General features: G+C 36.5%; 1 protein-coding gene and 1 long non-coding RNA gene across 2 annotated transcripts in view; one reads left to right on the top strand and one right to left on the bottom strand.

Moving 5' to 3' along the window:
• Positions 1-514, top strand: part of LOC141380318 (uncharacterized) — a 7,893-nt gene extending 7,379 nt beyond the window's left edge. The window contains exon 3 of the long non-coding RNA XR_012398150.1: positions 1-514. This exon is cut by the window's left edge and continues 126 nt beyond it. This is a non-coding gene — a long non-coding RNA (uncharacterized lncRNA).
• The window catches only part of si:dkey-110c1.10, a 33,751-nt gene that overhangs the window by 8,025 nt on the left and 3,699 nt on the right, over positions 1-22,027 (bottom strand). Inside the window, exons 5-27 of the mRNA XM_073937791.1 lie at positions 21,309-21,465; positions 21,087-21,230; positions 20,534-20,615; positions 19,983-20,090; positions 19,793-19,905; positions 19,357-19,625; positions 19,203-19,284; positions 18,276-18,416; positions 18,070-18,195; positions 17,904-17,987; positions 17,685-17,816; positions 17,448-17,545; positions 17,284-17,370; positions 16,889-17,209; positions 16,599-16,755; positions 7,312-7,551; positions 6,913-7,122; positions 5,763-5,856; positions 5,159-5,313; positions 3,670-3,837; positions 1,637-1,737; positions 1,444-1,561; positions 1,244-1,352 (exon numbers count right to left, since the gene is read on the bottom strand). Coding sequence (XP_073793892.1) covers positions 1,244-1,352; positions 1,444-1,561; positions 1,637-1,737; positions 3,670-3,837; positions 5,159-5,313; positions 5,763-5,856; positions 6,913-7,122; positions 7,312-7,551; positions 16,599-16,755; positions 16,889-17,209; positions 17,284-17,370; positions 17,448-17,545; positions 17,685-17,816; positions 17,904-17,987; positions 18,070-18,195; positions 18,276-18,416; positions 19,203-19,284; positions 19,357-19,625; positions 19,793-19,905; positions 19,983-20,090; positions 20,534-20,615; positions 21,087-21,230; positions 21,309-21,465 — 3,296 coding nt within the window. The remainder of the gene's footprint in view (positions 1-1,243; positions 1,353-1,443; positions 1,562-1,636; positions 1,738-3,669; positions 3,838-5,158; positions 5,314-5,762; positions 5,857-6,912; positions 7,123-7,311; positions 7,552-16,598; positions 16,756-16,888; positions 17,210-17,283; positions 17,371-17,447; positions 17,546-17,684; positions 17,817-17,903; positions 17,988-18,069; positions 18,196-18,275; positions 18,417-19,202; positions 19,285-19,356; positions 19,626-19,792; positions 19,906-19,982; positions 20,091-20,533; positions 20,616-21,086; positions 21,231-21,308; positions 21,466-22,027) is intronic.

Here is a 22,027-nt window from a genome sequence, read left to right on the forward strand (position 1 = left end):
ATCAGTTTTGCTAAATAACATAACATAATGTATAAATAACAGATTTTAATATACAATATAGAGTAAAATTTTTAATATAAATATAAATACACCAATATACTATCATTAATGAAACTAAACTTTTATTACAAAGTTTACAACACCATTAAGGTCTTTTATAAATCACTTTAAGCACGGTTATTTGTGGAATAGGCTCTATTTATAGCTAAAAGGGTTTTGTTTATGTTAAAAGCTGAAGAAACCTAATTTGCTAGTGTTTAGAATCATTTTTCCAAAGTCAAGTTTTTTTACTCTCCAATGACACAGACTGCCAACAACATTTTTAAGTGCATACATTGTAATCAACAAGCTCAAACTCATGAGGAAATTGTGTTGGGGGGGTTGGCGCCACAGCACCCGGGAGACCTGTATGAGACGGGCTGAAAGAGAAGGAGATGGAACAGCCACGTAACTATTTTACATCTTTAAGTGTCTACAATTTAATCTACAAGCTCAAACTCACAAGAACTCACAAGGAAATATAACTATTTTACATATTGTCCGAAAAGCTGATAATTTTATACATATTTAAACAAATTTATTCATATTCAAATTTACGATTTTTAAAAGGAGACATGCCCCCAAACCCCACCCCTAAACCCAAATGTCATTGGGGATGAGCAAATTGTACGAATAATCTTCCAAATTAATATGAATTAGATACTGAATAAAAAAAATTGGAATTTCCATGGGATATTGTTGAATCTACAGATCCAAGACCAACCACAGAAACTTTCCATAACACAACATTTTCAAGGTTCATGATTTTTAAAGTCAGCATAAACTGGAATTTGCTGAGACTTTTTTTTATCAGTATCTTGATGTACTTTCAACTGAAACATCATTCTTTTGTAGCAAACTAACAATAAGAGTGGTTGATAATATTGTGGCTGAAGCCATCAAACTGATGTCAACAGAGTAGGTCCACCACTCCAAATGGAGAAGCAAATTTGATTAAAGATTACCAAACCAATTTTTTTTTAGTGTAAATAACTTGCATGGATTAATTGTTTACCTAAATAATAACAATGTGCGCTAGCAATAAAAACTTTGTAAATTTTGATTTCACACAGACTTTAATGTTCCTCATGCTACAAAAACTATTTAAGAACACTCCAAAAGAGCCATTCTCTAGCACCACTGGGAAAACTACTTTTTTAAATAATGTTTTAGTTGTCAAAATACTTTTTGGAGCTACACAGACCTGAATAAGACAGAATTCTCCTGAGGCTCACGGTATGTTTCAGCTCCTTAAGCTCACGCCGCAATCGGACACATTCCTGCTCTCGAACCATCACCTGCTCCAATAGATCCTTCAGACACACATACACGAAGAAAAAAAAATAACAACTGAACAAAAAAATCCAAAGAACATCAAACAGTAGTTTCCGACAGACTGGCTACATTTTTGTCAGGATCTCCAGGCGTGTCTCTGTCTTGTAGCTGCTGAAGATTCGTCCTGAGAGCTGAAATCTCCTGCTCCCACTGCGCTCTCTGAGACAACAGCTGCGTCTCTAGAAACCTGGAGAAATAAACATTACTGCTAATTACTGATGACTTCATAAGGTAATGTGCCAGTATATAGAAGGAAACTGACTTGTTGGCCACACGAACAGCATCGTAGGCATGTCTGAAATCCTCGCTCTTCATCCTCTCAGCTGCATCCTTTGCAACACTCATATCCTCCATCAGCATGCTCTGTCGGTATATATTCATTTACTAGTTATGACATTTTTAGTTATGGATTTATTAAACATCATTTTAGATTTATAAAAAGCCGCAATATGCTTTAACTGAAACTGAAAACCAAACTGAGATAGTTTCTAACATAACAGGCCCAAACAAAACTCATTAGAGTTCTCTTTAGGGCTTCGAAAAAAATTTGTGAATGCACCTTTTAACTACCATTGGTCTGATGATGTAACAGGTTGGTGTGGCTATGAAGCTCCACCTCTATTTCTTCTGTTGTCATTTCATAAAAAAGGGGCTTCACACTAAGTACAGGAATCTCAGTTATAGGAACTGGACACCAGTCTCAGAGGAGCAATTCCCCCTGGACAATTTTCTTTGTTGCTTGCACACCATCAGAAGAAACTCTGAAGCTACATAAGCAAAACAAAATCATCAACTGTGGACGCTGTGATAGATGCTGTGTTTTCATTGTGTGTTCTGGGTTTTATGATAATGGAGATGAAACATGGACTTCTGGGATTTAAAGAGCAAAAAAACGGACTAAATCACCTGTGACAGCTTGTAGAAAAGAACACAACACTGCAGACAAAGACAACAGGTAAACGCTGCTAACGTTTCTTTTCTGAATGTGTCCTGCAACTTTTTGAGGGAACACTCCACTTTTAAACAAACAGGCTTGTTTTACAACTCTTTTTAGAGCAGGCATGTCCAAACTCAGTCCTGGAGGTCCTATGTCCTGCAGATTTTAACTCCAACTTACCTCAACACACCTGCATGGCTGTTTCTAGAAAGCCTAGTAGAAGCTTGATTAGCTAGCTCAGGTGTGTCTGATTGGAATTGGAACTATACTTTGCAGGACATCGGCCCTCCAGGACCAAGTTTGGGCACCCGTGCTTTAGAGTTAAACAGTTCAGTTTTACTATTTTTAAACCCATTTAGCTGATCTCTGGGTCTGGCAGGAGTACTTTTAATTTAGCTTAGCATAAATGATTGAATCGGATTAGACCATTAGCATCATGATCAAAAAATTTTTTTTAAGTTTTAATAGATTTCCAATGATGTACAGTGTTATGTTCAAATCTGATTCAATACATTTTGGCTAAGCTAAGTTGAAACTGCTCCCACCAGACCCAGAGACTGGCTGAATATATTAAAAATTGGCAAAACTCCGTGGGAGCCTATATCTCAAAAAAATTGAGTGTTCCTTTAAAGTATGGTGTTCATTTGCTCAAGCAGTGAATTGCCTTTCATCACTTTAGTTCCTATTGTGCTCTTCTAGTCCCTACTCTGCATTAGAAGCTAATTTTATTCTCACAAATTGTGTTCTTATATCTAACGTTGTTCTCAGTTTCTAGTATGCAAACACTGCCAAGTGCACGCACCTTCGCCAACGGTTCTAGGAACTAATAAAAGTTTTCATGCTGCTAAAATCTCTATGATCAGTCATGCACTAATATATGTGCAAGTACATTTGACATTCCAGTAGAAATTGAAGTTGCAGTTGTTCTAAAAAAAATGGTACTGACAATGTTTTTCCAATGTTTACACCATTTTAAAGGAATAGTTCACATATTCATATTTTTTAAGAAAGCTGAAAACCTGTAACCACTGCATTCCATGGTAGGAATAAACAAATACCATGGAATTTAATGGTTACAGATTTCCAACATCTTAATTTCTGTTCAACAGAAGAAAGAAACTTGAATAGGGTGAGTAAATGATGACAGAATCTTTATTTTTGGGTGAACTATCACTTTAAGTGCTCTGTAAAGGAAAAAGCACAGCATATATCTACATATTCATCTTAATGCTAGTTGGGCTGCTTTGCAACAGTTTATCTCTATAAAGGTATTTCTTTGCACTTTTTGTTACCCCTAAGGAGAAAAAATGAAAAAATAAATTTTGCAGAGCCTGTCTAGTTTGGATGTGAACTCTGACCAGAGGATGTTCTTGGCTCCAGCGTCCCCTGTCGGAGGGTGATGTTACGCTGATCCTCCTGACCTGTTCGGGTGAAGGGAAGACGGGTGAGCTGGAGAACGGTGATGTGACGAGTGAAGGAGGTTCTAAAGACACGGTGGAATCTGTTCGTCGATGTCCACGTGCACGCTGTGAGGAAGCACACATATATACGCTTGCATTTAATAGGAATTATATACAATATAATATACTTTTAATAAAAATGGCAACCAAATATTAAAATGTTTTTTGTAATTAAAAACTGCTTTTATTCTAACTAAAAATGAAACAAGTAAGACTTTCACCAGAATAAAAATATTATTAGACATACTGTGAAATTTTCCTTGCTCTGTTCAACATCATTTAAGAAAAGAAAAAAAAATTCAAAGAGGTGCTAATAATTATGACTTCAACTATATATATATATATATATAATTTACAAAATTACATATAATTTTTTACAACTTTATATTTTGATCATTTCATATTTATAATAACCTTTATTCAACATGATATTATGATTATTTACAACATGCATTATCATCATTACTATGTACTTTATTACAGCTATACTTTATACAGTTATATTTGTATACATATATTTGCAGATTTGTTTATTATACAAATATAAATCCATAATATTACAAATATTCTATTGTTAATAGTACTGTAATACTACTTTGTTTCAAGAGCTGATTTTATTAAAAGTATCACATTTTCATATTTTCTTTATATACAGTTGAAGTCAGATTTAATAAACCCTCATTGATTTTTTTCTTTTTTTTTTTATATTTCCCAAATGATCTTTAACAAAGCAAAGAAATGTTCACAGTATGTCTGATAATAGTTTTTCTTCTGGAGAAACTCTTATTTGTTTTATTTCGGCAAGAAGAAAAACAGTTTTTAATTTTTTTAAAACCATGTTAGGGTCAAAATTATTAGCCCCTTTAAGCTATATATTTTTCGCCAGGCTACAGAACAAACCATCATTTTACAAAAACTTGCCTAATTACCCTAACTTGCCTACTTAATCTAATTAACCTAGTTAAGCCTTTAAGCTGTACAGAAGTGTTTTGAAAAATATTTAGTCAAATATTATTTACTGTTATCATGGAAAAGCTAAAATAAATCAGTTATTAGAAATGAGTTATTAAAACTATTATGTTTGCAAATGTGTTGAGAAAATCTCTCCATAAAACAGAAATTGCGGGGGAAAATAAACAGGGGGGCTAATAATTCAGGGGCTTTAATAATTCAACTGTACATATTTTACATCATGTTTTATCCTGAAATTTGCACCTATTGATTTTTTTTTATTTTAAAAACAAATGTATAATATCAATTACAATTATACTATTATAATAATTTAATATGCAAAAGATTACATTTTACACACACACACACATACATATATATATATATATATATGCATGGTTTAAAGCTCTGAGTGAGATTGTGATTGCAGATGTACCTCATTTGTGGTGAATAAGCTCATGTCTCTGAGGTTGTCGTATCTTTGCTCTAGTCTTGTAAACTCTCTCAGTAAACTCTGGTATCTCCTTCTCTCCTCTTCCAGCTCTGCTCGCACTGAAGCATCTGCCTGATCTACAGACTGCTGCCTACGCTCTGAAACACACAAATAATCAGTCTCAATCACTTTTTTCCTTTACTTTTTATTGCTTTAATAATCCAATCTAGACATGCGCTGATATTCAAAAATACAATATATTTTGCAATCATCATAATGATCGATGTTAATGCATTAACTAAGTGTAAGTGTTATCTATTGTGGTTTTAAGTGTTTTTGCGGTTTCATTTATTTGAAACATTTTTTGCATGTGCTATAAAACAGTAAACAAAGTTATTTTTGTTTTTATACCTGTTTCCATAACCTTTTTATTTGCTGCTTTTATTCCTAAATAATATGCCAAAAACTATAGCAAAAAGCCATTTATATTATCTGTATTTTGTACATCTTATTAATGCTACTTCTATAATATGTATTACATTTAAATACATTACATTAAAATAATACATAAGCTGAATTGGTGAAGGCACAAATTTGAACTATTTACCCTCCTGAGCTTTTTCCTGATCCTGTAAACGAATAGCCAAACTATCTCTCTCTTTCTGCAGAGAGTCTCTGTCAACTCTCAGAGCTTGGATTTCCTGGAATAAAGAGGTAAAGAAACAGAACTGATGAATATAAACAACACTGTGAATTATGGTGGTAACTTCTGTTAAACAATCATAGATCAAAGTATTTTAAAACTAATTCTCCTTACAGTTCATTCATCCGCTATCAAAAGACTACTTATTAACAAATTCCTTTCAGCAGACCTCGATATCTGCAGCAATATTACTGACTGTTGAACATTACTGTACTGCTGGTAATACAAAAATCAAATACTTTGTATCAACAAAACACATTAAGATTCTGAGCTTATCGTTAACTTCATTACAGATAACATTTAAGCAAATTATTTTCATGATGGACAAAAAATACAGCACAATACTAAATGTTTTCACTATGCGTATGAATTATTTATAGTCCAACATGATTTGTTTCAGTTCTTTTGATTGTCAGTATGCCAAAACAGAACAACCATAATTTTATGGTTGGATATCGAAATCAAATTGGCAGATGTCAATGGAGCACTCCACTTTTTTTGGAAACAGGCTCAACCACTCTAGAGTTAAACTTGGTCTGGCAGGATAACGTTTAGCTTAGCTTAGCATAGCATAACACCTCTACAGTTGCATTGTGTACTAAGACCGACAGAAAAGGAAATGTTGATATTGTCTAGGCTGATATGGCTGGGAACTGTCTCATTCTGGAGAACTTTCTAAGAATAATGTTTTGCTGGCAAACCATCTATGAAATTTGCTGCCATACCATGGCTGCAGTAGGTGGGATGCTATGCTACTATGCAGCCATATTGAGGTAGAAAATAGCTCATTTTAATTTTCTGTCAGTCTTAGTACATTATGTAATTACAGAAGAGCTTTAAATAGAAAAAAAAATCTCAAAGCTCCTTTTTGATTTTTTAAGGTGAAATGCAAATGATCTAAATCCAATTCAGTGATTTTGCTAAGTTAAGCTCAAAAGTGCTACTGCCAAACCCGAAGATCATCTCAATGGATTAAAAAATGGTAAAACTCAACTGTTTAACTCTGCTGTGAAATAAGTGATTTTTTGGAGTGTTACTTTAACAGTAACCTCACCTGTGTTAGCTGGAGAATCTCCTGTTTGGCCTTCTCCTCAGCTCTCCTCCACTCCTCCTCCTGTTTTTGGCTGACTAAAGGAGCTGTGTTTATGCTCTCCTTCAGCTGGTTCTGCAGTTTGAGAAGGCTGGAGTGCAGATTCTCCAGCTCTGAGGTGTGAGCGTCACGCTCGGTCTGAAGAGTTTCCCTCAGGGATGCGCTTTCTCTTGCCTGACAGACAAAAACACTCACAAGTCACTTTTAGTCGCCTCCTGTGCCACTTTATATCCGACGGTTTTGAAACAACACGATAAGCTTATTTATTCTGAAAATTGTCTCTAAAAAAAATTGTGTTCCAGTGTCACATTTTAACAAATTAAATGTCATCATTACAACTGCCTCTTTCTTTTACCCTCTCACCTGTTGGTCGGCTCGAAGCTGCAGCTGCATGAGTTTGACTTCCATGCCTTTATTAAGTTCTCTGTACTTCTCCACAGATCGAGCGTCAGCACGCAAACGCAGCAGCTCTCTACGTGCTGCTCTTCTACGAACACAACACTGCATGAGCACCACTGCGCCTCTAATGCGCCTGTAGCTGCTCCGGGCCAGCCATCCTCGCACCCGTGCCTGTAAGATCACCACTGCCCGCTCTGTCAGCATCTAGAGAGAGAGAGAAAACAGGTTTATAAAGCACACTGCACTTTTAAGTATTTAGTTTAGTTTTATTTTTCAGAAATTGTATCAGGATGCAGCCTTTATGATGCAAGCTGAGATTGCATCACTTAGCATGGCAATATCAGACACAATGAACTCAAATGAACCGAGTAACGTCACTGTTAGGGGTAGGGTTAGGGGTGTGGTTGGGTGACCACATTAAAAAGCATTGGATGCAGCTCAGATTGCACTGCACCAGGTCTACATCCAGACCCCTCTCAGAATGTAGGGAAGTTAACGTGTAACTAAAAAAGTAAAGTTCGTAGACAAACTTTTGGGTGGCTTGATAAAGTCTAGTCTGAAAAGTTTGAAGTAGTTTTAAAGTTGTTCTGAGTGGTTGCTAAGCAGTTGCTAACATAAATTTGCATGGTTCTAGTATAAATTAGCATTATGCTAACATGTTTCTAGCATAAATTAGCATGTTGTTAGCATGGTTCTAGTATGAATTATGTTGTTAGCATGTTTCTTGAATAAACTAGCAGGTTAGCATGAATTTAATATGAATTAGCATAACACTAGTATGTTTATAGTATGAATTAGCATGTTTGCTAGTATGTTTTTAGTATGGTTTAGTATGTTTCTAGTATGGATTAGTAAATTGCTAGTATAGATTGGTATGTTATTACTACAGTAGGTGAGAGTTCAAAGTGACTATTACCGCCGCGTCATATACCGCCGCCGTTTGAAATAGGAGCCGCTTTGTTTTTAGTGTATGACCGCAGTTTGTGAATGAGCCGCCAGGGGGCGCAAAGGGACGGGATGCGAACCGACAGAAATAGCCCACACAGCAGCCTTAAATATGCTATTGTGCTTGTAAATGAGATTAAACAATAAGTCAAAGCATTATAATTCCTTTATTAATCATTTAAAATTTGTTAACACGAATTATTGTTATTCTAAACTTTTTAAGTGCAAAGAGGATTCTTTTTGAAAAATAGAATTAAAGAAGTTAAAGACAACTAATATGAAAGCACAAACATTCAGTACAAATATTCTAAGTATGCCTAAATTAAAAAATTAAAGCAGTCTTTTAGCCTAAATGTAAAGAGATTTTCAGTGTTTGCTATTTTGGTAGGACTAACACAAGACCTTTTCATTTATGTTTTAATTTACCTTTTTATTTACATTTTCGTTGTTGATTATATTTTACTATTTAATTTTATGTCACAATTATTGTACATAATAATAAACGAATAATGAAAAATAGTAAAAATAGGCCTTATGTACTATTTAAGGACATGTGGTGAAACACTAAGAAACGGTCAGGCGCATGGTCTAAAGAGCTTAAGTTGAATACTGCTTCATAAAATAATTTTGCCGCAGGACATATCTCGCAGGTTTATTTTTAATAGTTTTCAGTTATTTTTTTTGTTTCAAAACAACAATGTTCTCTTTAAAGTTCTCTTTAAAGTATAACTGTTGTTTTGTTTTTTTACTTAATGGCCCAGTATGTTTTGTATTTTAATTTCAATTTCAGTCACCTTGCATATGCATTTGAAATATAATGCACGCATAACCGCGGAAAGAAAAAAAAACTGTCAAAGGTTAGAGCTAATTCATCAAAAGGTATCATTCTACTTTCACTCTCCCCAAAAAATGCTCTGTTTGAACGATTTAATTATTATCATCGTAACCACTATATAATTATTTAAACTTTCTCTGGTGTTTATTGTTTTTAGAAAATATCTAAAATCTTTTAAAAAAAATATCTTGTAAAATGAAAGTTTAATTTGACTTTAACGGTTTCATTTATGTAGGCTACATAGACCTATACCTAAACTGTTATAGCTTGCTTTTGCTTGTTTTATATTGGTTTATTTATTTAATGCGGTTTTATCCGATAATAATTCTTTAAATTATATTTTAATATGGCTCAGGCAATTTTTTCAAGATTTGACACTTGTTTTGAGTCTACAAAAGGGGACAGGTAATTTGTAAAGATTTATGTCTTTCTGTTGTCTTTAACATGGTGTATAGATTATTATGCGTTATTGAAACATCAAGGGGACGCAACAAAGTCACTTATAAATTAAACTTGTATTATGCAACAGCCTTTAAAACGGAAACATAAGGGCGATTATAAGCAAAAAGACCTCAGCCTATTGACCTTATTCTCAAATGCGGAAGTGCGCCCGTTTTCGCGATTGTCTTAGAACTTCCGTTTCAGTCGCCTATGAGAGAAATGACAAGGAATAATAAACGACAAAAAACGGTCAAACTACTTGCTCTACAAACAAATGTTTGCATGACTACACAGAACAAGTAGAATAATATAACAAGGAAATATCAGTTTGCAACATCAAACAGCGAAACGAGCAGTTTTTGATGTCTAAAAATGAATGGAAGTGAATGAGACCGGAAGTCTCGTGCCAAAAAGATTCAAATGGCAGCGCCCGCTCGTCTGCGGAGAATAAGGTCAATAAGGTTAGATGTTTTCTTTCCCTTATTTATTTATTTATTTATTTATTTATTTATTTATTTATTTATTTATTTATGTGTTTGACGCATGTAACTCGTGTGCGATCGGTGTAATGACGGCAAGCCATCTTTCCCAGACTCGGGGCAAAAAAAAAAGTGTTATAAAAATAAAGTTGCCGCAGGACATAAACGAAGTCCTGCAAGTTTAGTTTTAATAATTTAGTTCCAGTTCTGTTCAGTTTTTTTCTCAAAACGTCTGTTCTTCTTTAAAGTAAAATTTTAGTTTTTTTGTTGTTGTTTTTTTTACTTGTAATGGCTCAGTATCTCAATATATATATATATATATATATATATATATATATATATATATATATATATATATATATATATATATATATATATATAGGCTATATATATATATATAGGCTATATATATATAGGCTATATATATATATATATATATATATATATATATATATATATATATATATATATATATATATATTTAATAAACTTCACAGCCACAAATATAAATAACACAACTTGCGGGTGCAACCAACAAGGGTTGTGCATTTTAGTTTAACTTTTTGAGCGTTATAAGCAGTTCGGTGTTAGTTTTTATATCAAACCGAAACTAAACAGCGCATTCTCTCCGCCTCCTCGTTCATAACCAGCTGGACACACGCTGCTGAGGCAAGCAGGAGAGATAGCCTACTCCGTCATTCATAATCTTAGCTGATGTATCTGAGTCGAAAGAATATATTAAAGAGGAATGTTCTTTTAACAGTCCCGATACGTTTAATCTTTTTTTTTTTATTATTACTTTTTTTCCTGTCATTTCTCTTCATCAAATTATTTTTTAAGCTGCTTGATTATGTTAAAACAGAAAGCAGAGCCCGTCAATTGAGAGCGATGCATGTCATGTGTTGCATAATTGCCTTTTTTCCTGTGCGTGCGTGATCAATTTCTGATCCTTTTTTGCTCGGGCTCTCACACACAACCTTTATGTCTGCTGTGTCTTTAATATGGTGTGTAGATTATTATGCGTTATTGAAACATCAAGGGGGACGCAGCAAAGTAACTTATAAATTAAAATTGTATTATTTTATGCAACAGCCTTACATTTAAAACGGAAACATAAGGGCGATTATAAGCAAAAAGACCTCAAGGCTAGATGTTTTCTTTCCCTTTTTTATTTATTTGTTTATGTGTTTGGCACATGTGTGCGATAGGAAAACTATTGTAATTACGGCAAGCCATCTTTCCCAGACTCGGGGCAAATTCCGCCTTTCCTTTCACTCCGTCCCGAAGCCATCCACTGCGTAAAACATATGCTGGATAAGTTGACGGTTCATTCCGCTGTGGCGATCACAGACTAATAAAGGGACTAAACCGAAAAGAAAATGAATGAAGAATGAATGAATAAATTAATAATAATAAAATAAAAATAAGGTAATAATCTTTAAACACAAATTCCGCGTAAGCGACCTTTTTATTTTTAGAGATGGTACATTTGAATTGCCTCTTCCCACTTCCCCCACCTCAAAATTGAAAGTTGCAAAGAGAACTATAGCTCATTTACACCTGATGTCTTAGCCTCAATAGCAAAGAGCACAGCCCATTCACACCTCAACACAGACCAAGTTTAGCGGAAGAATGTCAAATCAGAATCACGCAGATGAAGCACACCAGCTACTACTTTCATGAAACTATTAAATGTGTATTGTCATAAATTTGCTTATTTGCAGCAGCTTTTTTTCGCGCAACAGAATTGCGGCGTTAAGAAGCCGGCAATGAATAAAAACAGGGTCAATAGTGAAATCGGCTTTTCATTGTATCCCTATTACCTATATCAATGCATTGAAGGCCTTTTATGGTGTCATCACGATAGAATAGCCTAAGTTATATTGAAATAATTTAAAGAACAAAGTTATAAAAACTCACATTACATAAATAAACAATTAAAAATATGTTTAGGTTGTCTTTATTTAATTGCCCTCGTGATGATGGTGTGCTTTATCATTATGTGCGTTTTACTTATAACGTGATTCAAATGATGGATCTGCGACAGAGAAACTAGGGGTTTTGGGAAACATGCATCACTATATCCTTTTTTTCCCCAAACTGTGCATAGTTCAGCCGCAAGTTACTGTACGTCTTTTTTTTGGGAAAGCACCCCATGTCCGCTAGTGCCGCGCGCCTCTTTCTCTGGGCAAAAAGGAGTTGATTTTTAAAATATTAAATATATAGATTAATTAAATATTCAGCAAAAGAGACATTTATTTCATATTTTACTATGCACTTCATCTGATAGGCAAATCTTTATAGCTTAATTAAACACATATTGTCAAAACCCACACATAGGCCTATTGTATGAAAATGAAAAGGGCATTTTTTGTTATTATTAGACTACTATTTATTTGTTGCCTAGGCTATTTAGGGGTTGGGGGTTGTTGTTGCGCGAGTACTGAAGAGCGGTGTTGACGTGGTGTTGTCAAGAGCGGTGTTGTTGCGCGCCTACTGAAGGGCGGGACCGAGGGTGTGCCGCGTCGCGGGGGCACTTTTGATCATTTTGGAAGGGCACTTTCTATCCAAGACTAAAAAGGGCATGTGCACTGCACAGGTTGAGCCCTATGTGTGCACGTGCCTGTCTCGGAGTATTTAGTGCACTTGATATGCAGCTCCGTCTCAATCAGCTGCTGAGGGCACAGCCGCTTCCCCACCGGCAGCCATGTCCGCTGCCCTCTTCTAACATGTTAGAAAATACTGCAAATCAAGCTGTCGGTATCTCCCCGTGGTTGAAATTGTTCGTTATTCGAAAAAAAAAAGAATAAATATCAGTGCGCAAGCTTTCTAGATTTATTTTAGGCCTATATTCAGCTGTTTTAATCTTGCAATTCTGATAACTTTTAGAGATAATGTCTGTTTTTATCAACTTGTCTGTCATTTATTTCTCATTTGCTACTTATTTTATTAATTTGTTGATGTTAATATACTACATATAGTCTTGTATATGCATCTAAAATCCTTTGGCATTCAAATTTGCTTTGAACTTGAAAGAGAGAAAGAATCTGATTTTACCCGTCAGAGCACATTGCATATGCCTTTTTTAAATAACATTTATTTAACAAATATTTTAGCACATCGAAAGTAATTAAATTACCTGTCTTTTGATTAAAACCTTTATGCAAAAACATCAGAAAAAACATCAGAAAACATCAGAAAAAAAGGCAATATATGCGACATGACATCGCTCTCATATGCCACGATTTGAGGATAAATTCGCTTTTAGGCGCTGCTTTGAATAAAATAAAACTATTAAAAAGCACATTAAAGACACTCATAAAATAAAACATTAATAAAGGAGTATCTTTATATCTAAACACCAATTGACGGGCTCTGCTTTCGGTTTTAAAAGAATCAAGCAGCTTTAAAAATATAATTTGCTGAAGAGAAATGACAGGGAAAAAAAGATTAAACATATCGGCACTGTAAAAAGAACATTCCTCTTTGATATATTCTTTCGACTCCGACACATCAGCTAAGATTATGAACGACGGAGTGTCTCTCCTGCTTCAGTAGCGTGTCCCGCTGGTTATAAAGGAGGAGGCGGAGAGAATGCGCTGCTTAGTTTCGGCTCGATATATTTAATTAAAAACTAACACCGAGCTGCTTATAACGCTCAAAAAAGTTAAACTAAAATGCACAAACCTTGTTGGTTGCACCTGCGGGATGCACAATGAACCTAACGCGCCATTATTTTAATTCTATATTCGTGAAGAATGAGCCAACCGCATATGCTAAGTCAGTCCTGTTGGTCGGGACTCTCTGCTTTATAACTTATTAGTTTATTACAATAATCACACTTAGCTTTGCCATCGTTCTTCACCACATATAGCCACTCAACACATCTTGCGGTCTATCTTTAATGTTTAGATTATTGAACGTGCTATTGATGTTTTGAGAAAAAAAAAAGTTAATAGTACTGAAACTAAATTATTAAAAATAAACTTGCGGGACTTCGTTTATGTCCTGCGGCAACATTATTTTTATTACACTTTAAGTGATCTGCTTGAGGTAGGTCACGTTTATCAATGGTAAGTTTTAGCCTAAGTTTACATCAATAACATAATGTGCATTGTCCTTTACCATACAAAAAAAGTAAAAAAAAAAAACATTTATTTATATAGCATTTATTTTTAAATGCATTAAAAAAACAAGCGCATATCTTAGCCTTGAGTTTGTTCACACTCTGCCTGTATTAACATAAATGCTGTATTTTAATATAGCTAATTTTGATTAGCTTTAACTGACAGCCTTTTCTTCTTTTTCCGCGGTTATGCGGCATTATATTTCACACGCATATGCAAGGTGACTGAATATGAAATTAAAATACAAAACTTACTGAGCCATTAAGTAAAAAAACAAAACAAAACAGTTATACTTTAAAGCAGAACATTGACGTTTTGAAACAAAAAAACGGAACTGAAACTAAATTATTAAAAATAAACCTGCCAGACTTAATTTATGTCCTATTTTCATTATTTATTTATTTTCATTATTCGTTTATTATTATGTACTATAATTTAAACATAAAATGAGATAGTAAAATATAATCAACAACGAAAATGTAAATAAAAACGTAAATTAAAAACATAAATGAAAATATCTTGTCTTAGTCCTATCAAAATAGCAAACTACATCTCTCTATATTTAGACTAAAAGACTGCTTTATTTATTTATTTATTTATTTTTTTTATTATTTATTTATTTAAGACTACTTATTTGTACTGAATGTTTATGCTTTCACTTAAGTTGTCTTTCATTTCTTCAATTCTATTTTCCAAAACGAATCCTCTTTGCACTTAAAAAGTTTACAATAAACCAGGTAAACAAATTTTAAATGTAAGTTGAGGTGATCGCAAGTTCACAACTGTGAGGTGATGTGCTCTACCGGCAGAATAATCTATATTATTTTGCTGTTTTTTATATGCGCACGTTTAAGATTTGAGATAATAACATTGCCATGATAGTCAAAGAAATCAAAACATTATTTTCACCCCAACGCAATTTAATCGGGCACTGAAGGCTAATAACTTAATTCTTATATTTGCTTTTTGACTTCTCACCATGTATCTTTTCTGCAGCATAGTATAGTGTAAGAGCATGTCTATTACCAGAAAAAAACTAAATTAAAATTATATTTTAATTGAACACATCACATCACATACAGTAAGCTACGCCTACAGAACAGTCTGTTTAGCATTGTGAAAAGGCAAAGCTGAATATCTGTGGTTAAAGTGCCACCCAGCGGTCAAATGCTGCTAGCGCATCAAGTACCGCCGTCGCCGCGGCATGAATGGCGGCACAAGGAACACATTGTACATCTGTAAGTCCAATGTAAAGTCAATGTAATTTTTTTTTTATTAAAGTCTATGGGACAATTGCAAGGGTGCCGTAAGTGGTTGCTAGGGTGTGGCTAGTAAGTTGAAAAGTCATCAGTGATTGGCAGATTGGTAATCTGAGGTAAATGAGCCCAACCTTAGGTCTCTAGGACAGTCTGACGCAAAGTTATGAACTTACTATGTTTGGGCCAATGTTAAGTCAATGGGACTTTTCCGAATTTTCCAGGTCAGTTTTAGGATAGCCGTAAGTCGGATCAGTTGAAAAAGATATAGCAACCCGAGTCAGACCAGTTTGGAGGTCTGTAGTAAGTTTGGTGTTTGTAGCTTGAACAGTCTAGGGGGAGATGCATATAGAAATTAGTCTCAGAAGTAGAAGAAAAGAAGAAGAAGTTTATGTGGTAAAAAAGTATGTTGGCTTTTTCAGGCAAACATAACTATCCTGACACACACCATTAAAGTCAACTTGAAACGGAAGTGGCTGAGACTTTTTATTTTAGTATGTTGATGTACTTCCAACTGAAATGGAATATTGAGTAGGATGTTGGGCTTTTTTTTTTACTCGTCATTCCCTTGGAGCAAGCTAAAGGTAAAAGGGGCATGGTTAAGAATATTGTGGCTGAAGCCATTAAACTGACATCAACAGAGAAAGACCGCCACTTCGATTGCAGAAGCAAATGGTCAAACCTTGAAAACTAAAACAAATTCAGTGAATTAACCGATTGTTAACCTAAAGTATAATAATGTTTATCATCATTTTCTTGTCGGCTTAGTCCCTCCATAAATCCGGGGTCGCTACAGCAGAATGAACCACCAACTTATCCAGCAAGTTTTTACGCAGCAAATGCCTTTCCAGCCGCAACCCATCTCCAGGAAACATCCACACACACATTCACATACACACTCATACACTACAGACAATTTAGCCTACCCAATTCACCTGTACCGCATGTCTTTAGACTGTGGGGGAAACCAGAGCACCCGGAGGAAACCCACGCGAAGGCAGGGAGAACATGCAAACTCCAGACAGAAATGCCAACTGAGCCAAGGTTCGAACCAGCGACCTTCTTGCTGTGAGGTGACAGCTCTACCTACTGCGCCACTGCCTCGCCCAAGTATAATAATGTGTGCTAGCAAAAAAAACATTGTAAATTTTGATTTCATTATCTGTACCTGTGAATAAATGCGACGAGCCTTGGTTCCTCTGATGAAGGCCTGGATTTTAATGGTGGCCCCTCTGATGGTCAGATAAAGCTGTCGCACAGCCAGCATGCGGTATGTTTTCTGGATGATTAAAGCAGCACGTGTATAACGAAGGGTCCACGCCAACCTGATCGGATAACATTAAAGTACATACTTCCAATTAGATTAAAAAATATACAAAAAGATATATAAGAACAAAGTAAATAATTAGCATGAGACCAAAAAAACTCATGTTCTTCTTTAGGTCACTCTAAACTTACCTTCGGGCCAGGGTTCCTCTGGTGTACCGCTGCAGGATAGATGTGGCCTGCCGGAGCCGCTGATAATGCCTACGCTGTTGCCATCCTCTCACCCAGCTTTGGATCAAAACCCCTGCTGCATGTAGCCGATCTCCTCTAAGCTTCTCCAGAACCGCTACTTGCCCAGCCCGGAAGAAAACCTTGGTCTTGCCAAAGCAGTATTGCTCCGGATCAGGGATAAGATCAGGAAGGGTGCTCTGACAGGAATGGCGCACATCATCCTGAGAAACAAAACCTTGTAGCAGCACCCGGTAACGGGCGAAGAACTCCTCATATGTCCACCTAGAATTTGGTTGAAGTAATTGGGGGTGAAATTATTGTTATTGAATTCGAGAGACTTTTACAAGTAAACTTGCCTGGAAGGGTAGCCTGCGGCACTAATTTGGATGGTCTCTAAGACTCCACATGCTCGCAGCTGCTGCACAGCTCGCTTGGGATCAAATCTGATATGGTGAAGGTTAAAAGGTTACTCAAAACTCTAGAGGAATGAATGCATAGGACATCTTAATTTTTCTCTTACAGAAAGGGCTTTTTGAGGTCATTGGACTTTATGCAGCGAACATAATGAGGGGTAGTGCTGTTCAAGGTGTCCATTAAAAGTTGCAGGGATTGGCGAAACTAGATATGCAAAGAGAATATATCAGAAAATGTTCAAACCTAAAAGAGTTAGAGAACACATTAAGGGGCAACTTTGAGCATTGACCACTTGAAATTAATTTCCTTTTATCTGACAGTTGCAGGGAGAGAAGCAGCTTACCTGAAAGCCCACAGTTAATTTGTGCTCTCTGTGAGCTCTTTTCCCTGAACGTACGCTTCCATTTGCAAGAGTGGAGTTAGGAAGACATCCCCCTGCTGACTCTTTCTGGAACAACTCTGCAACTAGTTCTGACTGAGAAGAGTATGGACAGGTGTGAATAAGCAAAGTAAGTACAAAACTACATTAGTTGAACTAATTACTGTACTGTTCAAGTAATACCTGACTAGCTCTCAGTATATTGATGGGCTCCTCAAATACAGTGTCTCGGTTCTTGTCCAAAAAGCCATCACACTCGTACTGAACCTAATGGCAAAAAAAGCCAGCAATAATATTACAGATATTGAATGGTTTGGTGAGGGCCATTTATTAATATTCGTTTTCTGACCTTATCAGCAAAATGCACAATAATGAATGCAGAGTTGGACATGCGTGGTTTAAGAAAATGAGGGCTGTGGTTTAGGTGCTGGTCATAAAGCTTTCGAGCCCAGTTGTCATCTGAACCTTTTGGCATCTAGAGCAGAGAAAGACTCTGTTTTTTAAACATTGGTACTTGCAATAGAAGGTACAACAATGTGTATTTTGTTTGTTTACTCTGCATTCTTCATCCAGAAGATCAAGTAGGCCCAGCTGGCCTTCAATGAGTGCAATGCATGGCTGATTATCACTGAATTCAATACGGTTCCAGGGAAGCTCCTCTCGCAGGTACTCCTCCTGCTCCAGCTGAAACACATGCTGACGAAGACAATAGGTATGCTTAAAAGTCTGCAGAATGAAACGGTTGGGTCAACAAGTAAGCTAATGGAAAGACGAGTTCTAAAAAACTCAGTGGAACCAAGAAAAGGCATGGGTGAACTGTACATTAGTGAGGCAGAACCTAACCAAGTCACTCTTTAAAGGTTGAAATATTGAGTGGACAGAAAGTCAACACCCATATCCGACATTTATTGCAATTGTGCTTTTGCATCCTGAGTTCAAGTCTCAGATTGGGGATCTTTCCCAATCCAATCCTCTATCTCTCACTCTCTCTCTCTCTTCAAGTTTGTTTCCTATATAAATAATGTTTGTTCGAATAAAGGCAACAACCCAAAGAAAAAAAAACTTAAAATAATAAATAAATAATGAGTTGACTCATCATAGGTAGCACTATAGTTTCTGGGGCCCCTGGAGAGCTTTTTGACTCTGGCCTTTTTAAATAGTAACTTTTTGTTATAGAAAGGGTCTATAGTGCTTTCCAGGGGTTAAGTTGGATTAGTCAATCCCTTTCATTGGAGAACCTGCACGAGGCCCCCTCTCGGATCAGTGACCCTGGAACAGTCCTTACCATCCCTGTTGAAGTGTGAAAAAGTTAGCATGATTCTAAGGTCCCACACTCTTTGGGGGCCTCCAGATATCAACTTTATTAGCATTAAAATTGCCAAGGTGGCATATTATTTCATAGGGTCTAAAATTACTAGAGGCACCCTTGCTGATCATGGACAACTATTTGAACCTATTGATCCCCCAAATCAGGAAACTTACTCTGTTGAATTGCTGCTGAAGTTTCTCATTTGCATAGTTGATACAGAATTGCTCAAAACTATTTCTGTCGAAAGTCTCAAACCTACACACAATAAAAAAAGATTGTTAAAAGTGATCCATAATGTTGCAAAACAGTACAGAACAACTCACATACCCATAGATATCAAGGACTCCTGTGAAAGATTTAGGCTTTTCCCGGTGTGCTCGTAAGGATGAGTTGAGCCTCTGCACTGTCCATGTGAACAGTTGCTCGTACACATGCTTAGCCAGAGCATCCCGTGCCTCATTTGCCTGTTGGCCAGTCATGGGCTTTACAAGCATTTCCCCACCCACTGCTAGTCTCCTGTGGCATAGCCATTGGGCCATCTGAGCACCTTCCACCCTCAAAAGCTTGGCAAAGACTGCCAAGGAACGGTCATCGCCCTGCCAATACGTTGATGAATAAGAAATGATGTCCTTATTAGCACATTCTGCATGTTATTAGATTAGCAAGAACAGCACTGCTCCTGATGTTAATGTATACAGACATAAAATTGTTTCTTTAATTTGGATTTTGACATGTACACAGTAATAGGAAATTGTGGTTGTACATCAATGTAGCTGCGGTCCCCACCACGACCGCTGGCTTGTATGTTGACATTCCCCAAGTGAAGAATAGCTGCCAGGATACGAAATATCTCCATCTGCTGGTCTGTTTGCACTCCTGCAGGGATGAACCACACTCTTTTACAAAATGCAGCATGTGGCAATAATGGAGCATATTGGTGTATTTTACCTTACCAAGTATAGTAAAGGCATTTCTTGTCCGCTCTAGCTCGACTACATCATCTGTACCCGAAATGTGCACATCTTGTCCTTGGTTGGTGTAATGGAAATTCTCTGCAGAATCTAGAGAGATGCATGCCCACCAAGCAATTTTGTCTTTACAGATGTCTAATAGACATCTAAATGCAGACATCCTGACTAAAACAAGCTAAATTTGGGCTGTCAGTGAAAATCCCATAGTTGTCTAAGAATAGAAACTCTGCAGGAGACTGGCCCTACAGGACAGAGTTTGCCCATCCCTGGATTAGACAGACTTTACATTTTTAGTTAGAAAGTCCTGTCTATTTGATGTTTAGTCTAATATTTGGGTGATTCTTCTTCTGATACGTCTATTAGATTATCAATAATAAATGTAGCCTTGATTTAACCAAGACAAAAGCTGTTAGACATTTATTTGATTTTTTTCTACACAAAATGCTTGCTGGGTTGTGATCAAACAATCATGTCCAACACATGTAAAAAAAGAAAAAAGTAGCATGTTTTTGGATCACCAGTTTAGGCTTTACCAAGTCTAAGTGTCCTCAGCTCTGGCAAATCTCTGGAAGCACAAAGCTGGTAGAAGATGTGGTAATTTCTCTCGTCAGCTGCCTATTCATAAAACAAAATGCATCTTAATAAAAGAGTTTTGTAAGAGATAAAAAAATGAACACACTATATCAGGGATTTTCAAACTGTGTCCTGGAGGTCTGGTGCTCTGCAGATTTTAGCTCCAACTTGCCTCAACACACCTGCAAGGATGTTTCTAGAAAGCCTAGTACAAGGGTGTCCAAACTTGGTCCTGGAGGGCTGGTGTCCTGCTGAATTTATCTCCAACTTGCATCAACACACCTGCCAGGACGTTTCTAGTATATCTAGTAAGAGCTTGATTAGCTGGTCCAGGTGTGTTTGGCTAAGTTCTTTAGGACACCGGCCCTCGAGGACCGAGTTTGGACACCCCTGGCCTAGTAAAAACTTAATAAGCTAGCCCAGGTATGTCTGACTGGGGTTAGAGCTAAAATCTTCAAGACACCGGACTTCCAGGACCGAGATTGAAAACCCTTGCACTAAATAATCAAGCACCTGAAAGACGACTCTTGATTTCTCCAGCAAGTAGGTCCTCATGTTTGCCCCAATAATGTCCCCTTTACATCCAAATCCGATCTCAATATATTTCCCAAAACGGCTGCTGTTGTCATTGCGAGTTGTTTTTGCATTACCAATTGCCTGCAAGTGTTACAATGACCACATTTCAATAAACAGCATCTTCCTACACCAGAAAGGTCAGAAGTCAAGTTTCAGTACCTCCATGATGGGATTGGATGCCAGGACTTTCTCCTCCACACTGGTCTGTTGGGCCGCACCACCCACAACAGCAAAGTAGCGCATGGTGAATTTAGCAGATACAGTTTTACCTGAGCCTGATTCTCCACTGATTATGATGGACTGGTTTTTCTCCTCCCTGTATATGAAAATATGACCCACTTACGGGTTAATTGAACATATTATACAAATTCATGGTAATCAAAGGTAATTCATAATATGACCACTCTCCGGCAAAGTTTAGGTTTAGTCCTAACACTCCTAATGCTGTAGCTAATCAAGTTCAGGCTCATTTAAAATTTGTAAGTTTATTATTGAAGCCAAAATCTGCAGGGCATTGGCCCTTTAGGAGCAGGACTAGACACACTTTTCACCAGCATGGACCACGCCACGCTTTGAGCTAGACTTTATTGTAGGGATGAAAAGGATGGTAAGGGAACAGTGGTTTGAAGGGGAGGGAAAGTAAGAGGATAAATAGTGAGCAGGTAAGTAGGTTGATTAGGCATCATATGATGATGCCCAGAGACTCAGAGTGGGGGTAGCGTCTCTGTAATATTTTGATAGAGTGATTGTACCCCCTCGATTCAACCTAGGAGGGAAGAGAGGGTTATAGGATTGTTAATGGGAAGCAAGAAAATAAAGGGAGAGGGGGAAAGTGGGTTTAGAAGCATGAAAAGAACATTGCTAAAGGGCTGGTCTGC

Source organism: Danio rerio, chromosome 22 (genome assembly GCF_049306965.1).
Source record: "Danio rerio strain Tuebingen ecotype United States chromosome 22, GRCz12tu, whole genome shotgun sequence".
In the NCBI taxonomy this organism is placed as follows: Eukaryota; Metazoa; Chordata; class Actinopteri; order Cypriniformes; family Danionidae; genus Danio; species Danio rerio.